We start from the raw sequence: 12,983 nt of genomic DNA on the forward strand, positions 1-12,983 counted from the left end.
TACAGCATTGCTAAAGCAAGGGAAAAGTCATCAAAAGACTTGATCACGTGCAGTAGAATAAAGTAAATCCCAGTATAGTGAAGTCAGAAGTCATAAAAGCAATGCAACAAGCCAAAAACAATAAAGCACCTGGACCAGATCAAATCCCTCTTGAGCTACTTAAACTTTTAGATGAGGAAAACATTACCTACTTGACTACTTTCTTTAACAAAATTTACAACGAAGGAGAAATACCAGATGATTGGTTGGAGTCACTGTTTATAACATTACCAAAGAAAAGCAGGCCCACCAAATGCAGCGGTTTTAGACTAATCAGTTTGATGAGTCACACACTTAAGATACTTTTACGTATTATACAAAACCGAGTATTCCTTCTGTGCGAAACTAGAATGGGTAATAAGCAATTTGGATTTAGAAATGGTCTAGGAACTAGAGAAGCACTATTTTGTATGCGCGTTTTAATACAAGAACGTTGTGAATTCCGAAAGAACGTGTATGTTTGTTTCATCGACTTCGAGAAGGCATTCGACCGAGTACAACATGATACACTTTTCGATTGCCTGCAGGCAACAGGACTTGACCACTACGATATAAGACTGCTGAAATACTTATATTACAATCAAATAGCCTCTATTGAAATTGGAAACAGTCGTACTGAAAAACTGCCGATAAAACGTGGAGTACGACAAGGTTGTGTTTTATCACCCACCCTTTTTAATCTGTACTCTGAAGAAATCTTTAGGGAGGCTTTGGATGACAGACAAGAGGGAGCAAGGCTAGGAGGAGAAGTAATCAACAATATTAGATACGCTGAAGATACAGCCATTCTTGCTGAAAATTTACAAGATCTTCAGACACTACTAAATCTAGTCAGTGAAGCAAGTTATCGGAGAGGCCTTAAAATCAACATTTCAAAGACAAAGTGGATGGCAGTTGGAAAGATTAATATAGATCACGGTCAGCTTTCTCTTGATGGAGAGGAGTTAGAACGGCTAAATCATTTCAAGTACCTTGGGAGCTGGTTAAATGTAAATTGTGACTCTGATGAAGAGATAATAACTAGGATCGAAATATCACGGAAGGCTTTTATGACCTGGAAACCAGTTTTATGTAACAGAAACCTGTCGATGAATATTCGAAAGAAGGTGCTGAAGTGTTATGTGTGGTCTATCCTATTGTATGGTTGTGAGACATGGACGTTAAAAACCACAATGCTAAACAAAATAGAAGCATTCGAATTGTGGTGCTATCGACGAATCCTAAAGATATCGTGGGTTTCGCACACTTCCAATGAAGATGTTCTTCAAATGATGAATTCAGAACGTCTGCTCATAAACATCATAAAGAGGAGAAAAACAGAATACTTCGGCCATATAATTAGAGGACCTAAATACCATCTGCTTCGCTTTATAATACAAAGAAAAGTGGAGGGAAAGAGATGGATTGGTCGAAAGAAACTTTCATGGCTGCGTAATATTAGACAATGGTGTGGCTGCACAGCAGAAGAATTATTTCGCGCAGCAGCCGATAGAGAGAGATTTCAAGAAATTGTAAACATGATGACGGCCAACGTCTGAATACAGACACGGCACCTAAAGAAGAAGAAGAAGTAGAATAAAAGTGCGGATGGGAGAGTCTTAAGAACCGATGTTGAAATAAAACAAAGGTAGTATGAGTACTTTAGAAATTTGCTAAATGAAGAACATCAGAGGAGAGATAAAGAATGTGGGATCCCAAATGAGAATGTAATACTGAGGATAGCTAGAGATGAGGTGGTCGAGCCATTAAATACGATGACTAATGGTAAGGCAGTGGTATCTGAAGGAATACCTGTGGATGTTTGGAACGCTCTAGGGTACGAAGAAGTTGACGTATTGTGGTAAATTATGAATAGTATATATGAGGAACGGCGGGCGTAATTTCGGCCGGTAATCCCTTGGCCTACCTGCATAAATCAGGTGGTACCATGAAAATTTGAGACAGAACTGTAAAGCCAAGGTTAAGGAGAGAGACATAGATAGGAGAAGAATAGTTTGGTTTTCTTCCAAGAAGGACAACGGATGCCTTGTTTGCTTTAAGACAGTTAATAGAAAAATAAGCAAGCAGAAATATATTTGGTATTTATAGATCTTGAGAAGCCGTATGACATAGTTCCTATACAAGAGCTATGAAGATATATAAGAGAGAAATATGTTCTTAAGAAGTGCGTATGGCTAGTGAAAAATGTCTGTATGTCGTATAAATGCTTAGTATCTGTATGTAGGTACGTATTTGTAATTCAATTGTGATTTATTAATTTTAGTAAGTTGATTGACAGTTTCATCTTATTTCAGTAGTTTCAATAATATCAAATCGACCAAAAAAGATGAAACGGACTATATGCTCTAGGGAAACAAACTACCTACAATCAAAAAATTCGAACAGCCCATGTAATATATTTGATCATAGTTGCTAGATCTATATATAAAATTTTGAAATCGTTATTCTGCTAGAACATATCGTAACATAAAAGTGTGACTATACGTAGATCTGCCGTTAAATATTTTTTATGTGCTTGTTCCGTATATTTATTCTTAATATTCCTTTGGTTAACTAAGCTAACATCTTAATATTAGTAAATATTAACTTACCTCCTGGCTTGGAAGTATCCGGATAATCGTCGTAGCCCTCATTATCTTCTTCGGTAGCCATCATCTGAACTACAGGAATTTCTGTAATAATAATAAAAATAAATCTTTTTTTTTTGCTTATAGAATAAGAAATATAATCAAAAAAGAAAGTTAAAAGATTATGAAAGTAGCAACTTTATATACAGAGAAAAATGATTTTCTGTTATACGAGTAGGTATAATGATTTTTATAAACAAGTTTTGGTTAAACAAACACTTCTTTTCTTAGAAAGACGAAGCAAGTTTTCAATCCTAATAGTAAATTAATAATATTGAAAAATATTAAAAATCACTAAAAGATTTTTAAATTGAAAACTTATTGGTACATTTTCATGGTAACACCTCCAAGACTTCTATAATTTGCAAGTCATATGGATGCTGCAGTGAAGACGAGAGGGAAGGAATTCTACACTTTTCAATTCACATCCCCCGTCTGCAGCCGGCAAAATTCCAACTGAAAGATGCACCTGGTTACTCTACGGAGTAATACGAAAATAAAATAAAAATGTGTACCATTTTTATTCGGTTGCGATGCGAAGGCAAACCAATCTTACTTTTTAATTAGAATACGGAGTGCAGTCCAGTTCCTTTAACCGCGATTTTCTGCTCTTATTGGAGCTTCATCAGAAGAAACGTAGGCATGGAGAACAGTGCCTACGTTTCTTCTGATGAAGCTCCAATAAGAGCAGAAAATCGCGGTTAAAGGAACTGGACTGCACTCCGTATTCTAATTAAAAAGTAAGATTGGTTTGCCTTCGCATCGCAACCGAATAAAAATGGTACACATTTTTACTTCTTTTCTTCTTCTTTAAGTTTCATTTTCTTCCAAAGGTTGAAAATCATCATGGATATGCGGATATACAGTGAGCACGTAAAGGTTGGAATAAATTCATTTTCTCGAGAATGGACAATTTTGGAAAAAAAATACCGAAACAGGTCAATTTTTATTTTTAAATTACGACTTTTTGGCATATATATGATACTAGTGATGTCACCCATCTGGGCGTGATGACGTCATCGATGATTTTTTTTAAATGAGAATAGGGGTCGTGTGATATCTCATTTGAAAGGTAATTCAATTCTCTACTCAGTAATATAAACATTAACATAATTATTTATACAGGGTGTCCAAAATTTTTTTTTAAATAAATTTATTGACATAAAAAGAAGAATGTATGTAATTTATTTAATTCAAAATAAATTTTACTGCTCTCAGAAAACAGAAAAAAATATTTATTTGAAAAATGATCATCGCTTTTCGCTTAAATTAAATGTTCAAACTGTCGAGAGGCAGGTGGGTGGCTGCATTAATATTGAATTTAAGCAACAAACAATATTTATTTCTTAAATAAATTTTTTTTTCTGTTTTCTGACAGCAGTAAAATGTATTTCTAATTAAATAAATTACATACATTCTTCTTTTTATGTCAATTTAATTTAATTCAGAAAAAAATTTTTTGGACAGCCTGTATAAATAATGATATTAATGTTTACACTATTGAATAGAGAATTGGATTACCTTTCAAATGAACTGTAACAAGACTCCTATTCTCATTTAAAAAAATCATCGATGACGTCATCACACCTAGATAAGTGAGGTCACTAGTATGATATATATGCCAAAAAGTCATAATTTAAAAATAAAAATTGACCTGTTTCGGGATTTTTTCCAAAATCGTCCGTTCTCGAGAAAATGAATTTATTCCAACCTTTACGTGCTCACTGTATAGTTTAAAGTAGAATGTTACATTCAGACTATTCCAGTATATTCTTTTTTTATTTATTCATTTTATTTTATTTTTTTTTATCTATTGTTAAGCCAGGATATTCTTATTTTTCCCACATTTCATCTGCATTTTTGACTTGCATTAGAAGTTGTAATAGTGAGTATTGTCGTATTGTCGTAATTGAAAAATGAAAGTAAAAATGGGAAAAGTCCCCCACTTTATGGAAAACTTAACATTTTTTGGTTTTGGACCTACTCTTCACAACCTAATTGGTTTCCAAAACGCTTGAGTAACTGCAAAGTTAGCATACTTTCCTCCCCTACTATCACCCTGGCAGTTTGATTCCATTATAGATTAGATTTAATTTTTATATCACGACTGGCAATATTTTTACTTTTTAATATATCTACAAGTTCTTTATCCGACCTTATAAAATGCCTTTTCAAAGTATATGAAACATAAATACTTGTATCCATACATGGACAAGTATGTATGTTTTATCCATGCATTTCTGGACCACTTTCAAATTGAACAAAGCATCTCTTGTTGTCATACAATTTCTTAAACCAAATTGTGTGCCACTAATTTCAAATATCTAAGACCAGTCCATTGTCGTATGTTACAATAATAGTATATTGTCCAACAAGAAAGAAAAAAGACATATTTCTCACGAGCGCAGAAGTTTGTTGCAAATCAAGCGAGGAAGAAATATGTCGTTTTCTCACGTGTTTTACACTGTACTTCTTCTATGGATGCGTTTTTGTCAAGAGTTCAAACTTCAAAGTTAAATAATTTAAGTGCTTTATGTAGATTATATGCCAAAATTGAAATAAAATACATATTATACACATATTGTAGGTATTTAATATTCTTAATATTTATATACTTTTATTTATTTAAAATTATAGTTACCAGTTATATTTGAACAGTTTTGAAAGGTAATTTCTGGTAAGTTTTGATTTGACACATTTTATTTGACAAAAATATTTGTGTTTGTATTGTGCATGTTACCATGGAAACAGCGATTCTACGTATGGAACCCGTGAGAAAAAATATTTCTCACTGCAATGGCCGACTTTTCTCACAGCCTGAGAAACTCTTCGTTTTGAATGTACTTATTTGAATGTAATGTATGTAAGTAGTGAGAGAAGTTTCACATTGTATAGCATCCATAGAAAAAGATAGTTTCTTCCATCAAATACATCGTATTCATACACATCCACTACATTGAAAAGATAGATATAAAAATATAGTTAAATAGAAATAGTACTTACTTATGCATGGAGCAATATGTGATCGACTTTGCTGATATCCTTTAGCGCATCGATTACAAGTGATTCCCACAACTCCATCCTTGCAAGGACATTGTCCGGTAGCTTGATTGCATGTTTTTCCTGAAGCACCAATTGGATGGCAATCGCAAGCTGTAACAAAACGGAGAATTAATAAAACATTACTCGTATCTTACTCGCTAATTGGTGATTGGAATTTTGAACGAAAACTTTGCGAGATAACCGTATTTAGTTTATGTTAAAGAATTAAAAAAAAACATATAATTTAACTATGCGTAGATTTATATGAAACAGCTCAAATAAGCTCTCTTTGCCCAACCCTATACCAATGAATAATACAGTTTGAATGCTTTCAGAAGCTGTGGCATATATGCTAAAAGCTGCTTGTGACGATAATATAATTTTATCATCTAGAGTACGCCTAAGTATTAGACAAAATGTGTTCTCATACCATCTCTGATAGTATAAAAGACCGAACAGAAATCCACTAGGGCATTCTTTGTGTGCTGAACGGAGAATAACCGAACCGACCAGGTATAATAGGTGAGTTAAACGTATCCCGACTATATTCCGAAACCTACCTTCTTCTTCTTGCAGTACCGTCTCCTATCGGAGGTTGGCTACCATCACAGAAATCTTAACTTTGTTAGCTGCAGCTCTGAACAACTGTATTGAACTGCACCCATACCACTTCCTTAAATTTCGCAACCAGGAAATCATCCTACGTCCCACATTTCTCTTTCCCGAGATTTTTCCTTGGATTATATGTCTTACCGGAGAGTACTTTTCTCCTCTCATTATGTGGCCTAGATACTCCAGTTTTTTCGTTTGTATGGTTTTTATGACTTCGCATTCCTTCCCCATCTTCAGCAAAACATCTTAATTTGTTACTCTTTCTGTCCATGGTATTTTCCACATTCTCCTGTAACACCACATCTCGAATGCCTCAATGTTTTTGATGTTTATCTTTTTCAGTGTCCAAGCTTTCATGCCTTATAGCAGAACGGAGAAAACATAGCACCTTAACATTCTCGTTCTTAAGTTTATATTTATGTCCCGGCTGCATAGGAAGTTTTTCATTTTGACAAACGTTTGTCTCGCTATCTCAATTCGCCTCTTGATTTCTCTTGTCTGGTCATTAGTACCAGTGAAGTAAACCCCTAAATATTTGTAGGAAGTAACTCTTTCAACTGGCTGATTATTTATGGTTAAATTCATATTGGTGTATAGCTTGTTTGTTACAATCATGAATTTAGTCTTTTTGGTGTTCAGTTTTAGACCATACTTATTGGTATGAGTGTTTATGTTTTCCATCAAATACTGTAAATTTGCTGGGTTATCTGTTACTATTAGCGTGTCATCAGCGTATCGTATATTGTTAATTAACTCTCCGTTAATGTTCATACCAATGTTTTGCTCTAGGAGCGCTTCCTGACATACTGTTTTGCTATATACAGGGTGTAACAAAAATACAGGTCATAAATTTAATCACATATTCTGGGACCAAAAATAGTTCGATTGAACCTAACTTACCTTAGTACAAATGTGCACATAAAAAGAGTTACAGCCCTTCTAAGTTACAAAATGAAAATCGATTTTTTCCAATATATCGAAAACTATTAAATATCTTTTCTTGAAAATGGACATGTGGCATTCCTATGGTAGTAGTATCTTAAGAAAAAATTATAGTGAAATTTGGACACCCCATAAAAATTTTATGGGGGTTTTCTTCCTTTAAGCCCACCCAAACTTTTGTGTGCGTTCTAATTTAATTATTATTGTAGTACTATTAGTTGAACAAAATATTTTAAAAACTTTTTTACCTCTTAGTACTTTTTCGAAAAGTCAGTTTTTATCGAGATATTTCGAATATTTATGTAATATGAAAATTTATTTATGATTTACATTTTTAGGTATATTTTGAACCATATTAAAAAAGAAGTAATATCTCGATAAAAAGTGCCTTCTCGAAAAAATACAAAGAGGGAAAAAAGTTTTAAAAATACCGTGTTTAACTAATGGTACTGCAGTAAAAGTTTAATTGGAACATACACAAACATTTGGGGGGTTTAAAGGAACAAAACCCCCATAAAATTTTTATGTAAACATATTAAAAAAGAAGCCGCAACTCGATAAAAACTGCCTTATCGAAAAAATACTAAGAGGCAAAAAAGTTTTAGAAATATTGAATTTAACTAATGGTACCACAATAATAATTTCATTGGAACGTACACAAAAGTTTGGGGGGATTTAAGGGAACATAACCCCCATAAAATTTTTATTGGGTGCACAAATTTCACTATAATTCTTTTTTAAGATGTTCCTGCCATAAGCATGCCACATGTTCATTTTCAATAAAAAATCTCTAATAGTTTTCGACATATTCGAAAAAATCGATTTTTATTTTGTAACTTCAAAGGGCTGTAACTTTTTTTGTGTGCATATTTGTACTAAGGTAAATTAGGTTCATTCGAACTATTTTTGGTCTCAAAATATGTGATTTAATTTATGACCTGTATTTTCGTTACACCCTGTATATTGAATAGTAGTGGAGAAAGCACACAACCCTGACGCACACCTCGACGAATCTCAATTTCTTCGGTTAACTCATTATCAACCTTGATTTTCGCTGTTTGTCCCCAGTACTACCTGGATATGATGTTAATGTCGCGACTGTCGATGTTTTTGCTTCTTAGGATTTTATACAGCTTTTGGTGTCTGACTTTATCGAAGGCCTTCTCAAAATCTATGAAACCTACGTAGAGGTCTTGGTTTATATCCAAACATCTTTGCATTAACACACTCAGACCAAACAAAGCTTCCCGTGTTCCCAGTCCACTTCTGAATCCAAACTGTGTGGCGCTTATGTCCTCTTCTAATTTATTAAAATATTCTTTTGTGAATTATTTTTAAAAATACTTTTAGTGTGTGGCTCATCAATGCTATAGTTATGTGGTCTGAACACTCTCTGGCGTTATTCGTCTTCGGGATTGTGACAAAAGTAGAGGAGAGCCATTTCTTTCACCATTATTTCAAGTGTGTCGTCGTCTATAAGTTTCAACAATTCTACAGGAATTTCATCTGGTCCTGCAGCTTTACCCCCTTTTGTGTTCCTTATAGCATATTCTTTCTCGCTTTTTAGGATTTCAGGCCCTGTTGTGTCGTCTGTAGGTTCTGCCACTGCTATTTCTGGTCTTTCGTCTGCAAAACGTTCTTCAATGTATTCTGTCCATCTTGGCAGTTTTTCATTTAAATCTGTAGTTATTTTACCTTTTTTTTGTCCTATACGATGGATGCTTGTTTCACTTTTTTACCTGTTATTTCCTTGATCTTTTTATGCATGTTAAAGCTATCGTATTTTCTTTCATATTCTTCTATTTCCTTGCAGTTTTCCAGAATCCACTTTTCTTTGGCTTCTCTAATTTTTCTCTTAATCTCACGGTTCACTTCTTTGTATTTTGTCTTGTTGGTTTTATTTCTTCGCCTTTCCTCCATGAGGTACAAAATTTCGTTTGTCATCCATTTCTTTTTCTTAATTTTGCTTGGAGCTAAGGAGCCTTCACCAGCTGTCATAAGGGCCTTTTCTATCTCCATCCATTTGTCCTCTACATTGCCTGTGTTCCTATTTTTTGCAGCGAGGTTTCCAAGATTGTTATTTACCTGTTGTTCTCTTGTCCTTTCCAGTATAGTTGCGTCTTTCAGTTGCTTAATGTCTATCTTTTGTTTAGCTGCATTTTTCTGTAGTTTCTTTAAACTTATATTTACTACATCCACCACCGGATTGTGATCCGATTCTATATCAGTGCCTGGATAGGTTATCAGTGCCTGATTAGTATATTATCGATTTCATTCCTGACAATGTTGTCTGCATTATCCGTTGGTGATGTCCACGTGTACAATCTACGGTTTGGTAATCTGAACATTGTGTTCATTACTACAAATTCTTTTTCTTGGCAAAATTGTACGAGACGTTCACATCGGTCGTTTCGTTGTCCAAATCCAAATTCACCAGTGCATCCATCAGTTTTCACCTTACCAACTTTAGCGTTGAAATCGCCCATGATTACGGTGACCTCTTCTTTTTTGGTCGATTCCAGAATGTCTTCTAGTTGCTTGTAGAATTCTTCTATTTCCTCATCTTCTTTCTCTGCTGTCGGTGCATAGACTTGAATAATGTTAATTTTTCCTTTGGTCGACTTTAGTTGGATTGCTATGATTCGTTCTGAATATGGGGTAAAACTTAGTACCGATCGAAACCTACCAAACCCCGTCCATTTGGCGAGTTGAGCGAAATTAACGAAACTCGCCCCCATCCTAAACTACGCGCAGTGAGCGAAGCGATCTTTACATTGTTTACGAAGAAAGAAAAAATGAGAGAGATTCCGAAGATCATGGAGGGATGAAGTGAACGCAGCCATGGAATGAAAATACATTAAAGATGGATAATGGCAGGATAAAAAGGGCAAGAGCCGTTGGCTGAAAGGAGGAAGGCGGAGACAGCCGTAAAAATCCCGTAGAAATTTTATTAAATAAGTCTTTCGATTCATGTGCAGAAGCGCCTTAAACAATGTGCTTGCAATTTTACATTATTCCCAATTACACAGTAAAAAATATTTAAATATTTAGTTGTTATTTACAGTTATATAAAATGTGATTTTAGTGCCAAAAGAATTTACAGATTTAAACGCACTACACAATTATTATGCAAAACCATCGAATAAATTGTAAATTCATTTAAATAAATTTAAATGAGTAGGTACATTACAATAAAAATGCTACTTATTACATCTTTGACAAACCTTAACTTCACTTCTTGTTAAGAAAACCAAAATTCCAACGTATAGTTAGATTTATGTAATGCATTCTATTCTGTGAGACGTAAATTAAAACATTTTACGTCCGTAGAAAAATCGAATTGAACATATATCAACCGAAGAGGAAGAAAGCATTTAGATAAATCTAATGAAACTTTGAAGCCGTATCGTTAACACCTCTAATGACCGGCAAACTATCATTAAATTATGCCAGTTATCAAATTTATTTACATAATGGTCAATTTGAGTTGTATAAAATGTTACTCCCATTGAAGTTCGAGACATTATCTATTGTATTTAATCAGAAATCTTTGAAATTAATTTTTCTGAGTAGGAGTTTGGAAGGTATCTGGTAGTTTATTGAAGATATAAGCTACAATGATATATTGTCTGCTTCTTATTGCAACATTCGAAAGCATTTATTATGTTTTTTAATTCTTACATATAGTGTAATATGTGTATTAGTGGTGTATATAGATGAGTAATTGCCGTTGTGGAACGGGCTTACATCGTTTAGATTTATGTCTTTGATTTTATGTAGGATGGATGCACTGTTACCATTGAATTTGATATAGTGTGATACTGGGATATGGCCAAGACTGAAAAAATATTGAGTAATGTTGCTGATCAGAGATATTCAAACATTTACGTAAACTATTTATCCATGTATTCCAGGGAAATGAGCAATTTTTTTTTGACAGTCACTATAACTATCATCAACGATTGTTTTAGATTTTATAAATATGTGAAAAATAATAAAAGTTACAGACCAACTTTTGAAAATGGTAAAAAATTAAAAAAAATAGTAACAGGATCAACAATGTTATAGAAACCTACGGAGAGGACAAAATAAGCAATGATAGAAAACTATTACTTGAATTGTATTTACAATAACATAATAATCATTAATACACATTTCCAACAAAAAAAGATACATAAGATCGCAAGTGACGTCATATTAAGAAACACATAATCAATTACATAATATTGGCTATACTATAGGGCAAAAAAGGGGAGTTAGATATGAGACGTAAGGGAGAGAAGAGAGAAATAGAAGCGGAGAAGACCAGAATAAGAAACACAAGGAAATAATTAAAATACGTTAACTAAGGGAAAAAGCAACGAAAATCCGATATAACGAGGAGTTAGAGAAGAAACTTAGATTTTTTCATGCAGAATTACCCCTTAAAGTTTGTTGCACTTATTTAGAAACACCCTATATTGATGAAGAACATGGCTACTTGTCAAAAAGCAGAATATTAAGAGAGGGTAGGGCTACAACTGAGTTTTAATTTAAATATTTTTTAAATGCTAGAATATTCCACAGGGTGTTACGAACTTTCAGGAAAAAACACAGTATTATTTTTACACCCGGTATACAATGACATTTACCTGGTCAGCAACACTGTTACTACATCCATATTCTTAGAGAATAAGGCTATAGCATATTAAAAAAATCACTAAAATCGGAAAACAGGTTTAGGAGATTCGACACGTTTTTTTGGACAGGAGTGTATATGCACAATACATCGAAATTGAGCACAGTTGTATACAGTATTGTTCATTTCTTAGTAAAAACTCAGTCAAACTGAAAAAATTTCAGTTTTGTCTCATGAAAATCGGTCCGGGTTAGCCGGACTTTCGGGTTATCGGAGGCCGACTTATCGGGGTTCCACTGTATAAAAATGTGATTTTAATTAACTAATTTACGAACGTAGTGATTCTGCAGTGAGATCTTGATACCACAGGTATAGGTATACTATTCTAATAGTACCTTACCTAAAGATTGGACATTTAATGTAAATTTAGACAGATAAACTAAAAACGTAGTGATCGTTCCTAGCGAAGTTTTGAATAGACTGGACTAAGTTGACCGAGATATATCTACACACTTAATATATCCCGTTGACAGATTGATATGGAAAGCGTGAATGAGCAAACGGGCCTTAGATTAGTGGCCCAGGTGTTAACTCGAGAAAGAAGTGAGCACACAAACGTGCTTTATAAACGCACCATCGCCTTGAATAAATAAAATCAAGAGGGCCAGTATATGTTTAATTTAGGAAACTAATCCCGCTTTTAACACACTGCCGTATTGTCAACACTCGCCCACTCGTTCAAGGAAGTGACATTTTGGTTTATTATCATATCAAAATAATAGGTAGAATATGGATACCAGTAATATTTAATATTATACAAATAAAACTGTCAACTAGTTTAAACAGCAATAATCTTGTGGTAACAAGTTAAAACTGCTATTATTGCTATGAAATATTTATCATTCAGAGATTTTTTTGTTTTCACACAAAATAGAAGTAAAATATCTAGCAATGCGTTTTCTTCGCAAAAAATAATCAGTAAATTTTTGAAGTAATAGTTGATTATTTTCTGCTTCCTTCCTTTTGCCTTTCGTAATGACTAAGAGAAATGAACCCATATACCAAACTACAGTGTTGACACATTTATTGTGGCGTCATAATGC

General features: G+C 33.7%; 1 protein-coding gene across 2 annotated transcripts in view; it reads right to left on the reverse strand.

The window, feature by feature from the left end:
* The window catches only part of LOC114331525 (netrin-1-like), a 330,627-nt gene that overhangs the window by 122,555 nt on the left and 195,089 nt on the right, over window positions 1–12,983 (reverse strand). For both annotated transcript variants that reach the window (XM_028281119.2, XM_028281118.2), the window contains exons 2-3: window positions 5,670–5,819; window positions 2,631–2,711 (exon numbers count right to left, since the gene is read on the reverse strand). In XM_028281119.2, coding sequence (XP_028136920.1) covers window positions 2,631–2,711; window positions 5,670–5,819 — 231 coding nt within the window. The remainder of the gene's footprint in view (window positions 1–2,630; window positions 2,712–5,669; window positions 5,820–12,983) is intronic.

Source organism: Diabrotica virgifera, chromosome 7 (genome assembly GCF_917563875.1).
Source record: "Diabrotica virgifera virgifera chromosome 7, PGI_DIABVI_V3a".
In the NCBI taxonomy this organism is placed as follows: Eukaryota; Metazoa; Arthropoda; class Insecta; order Coleoptera; family Chrysomelidae; genus Diabrotica; species Diabrotica virgifera.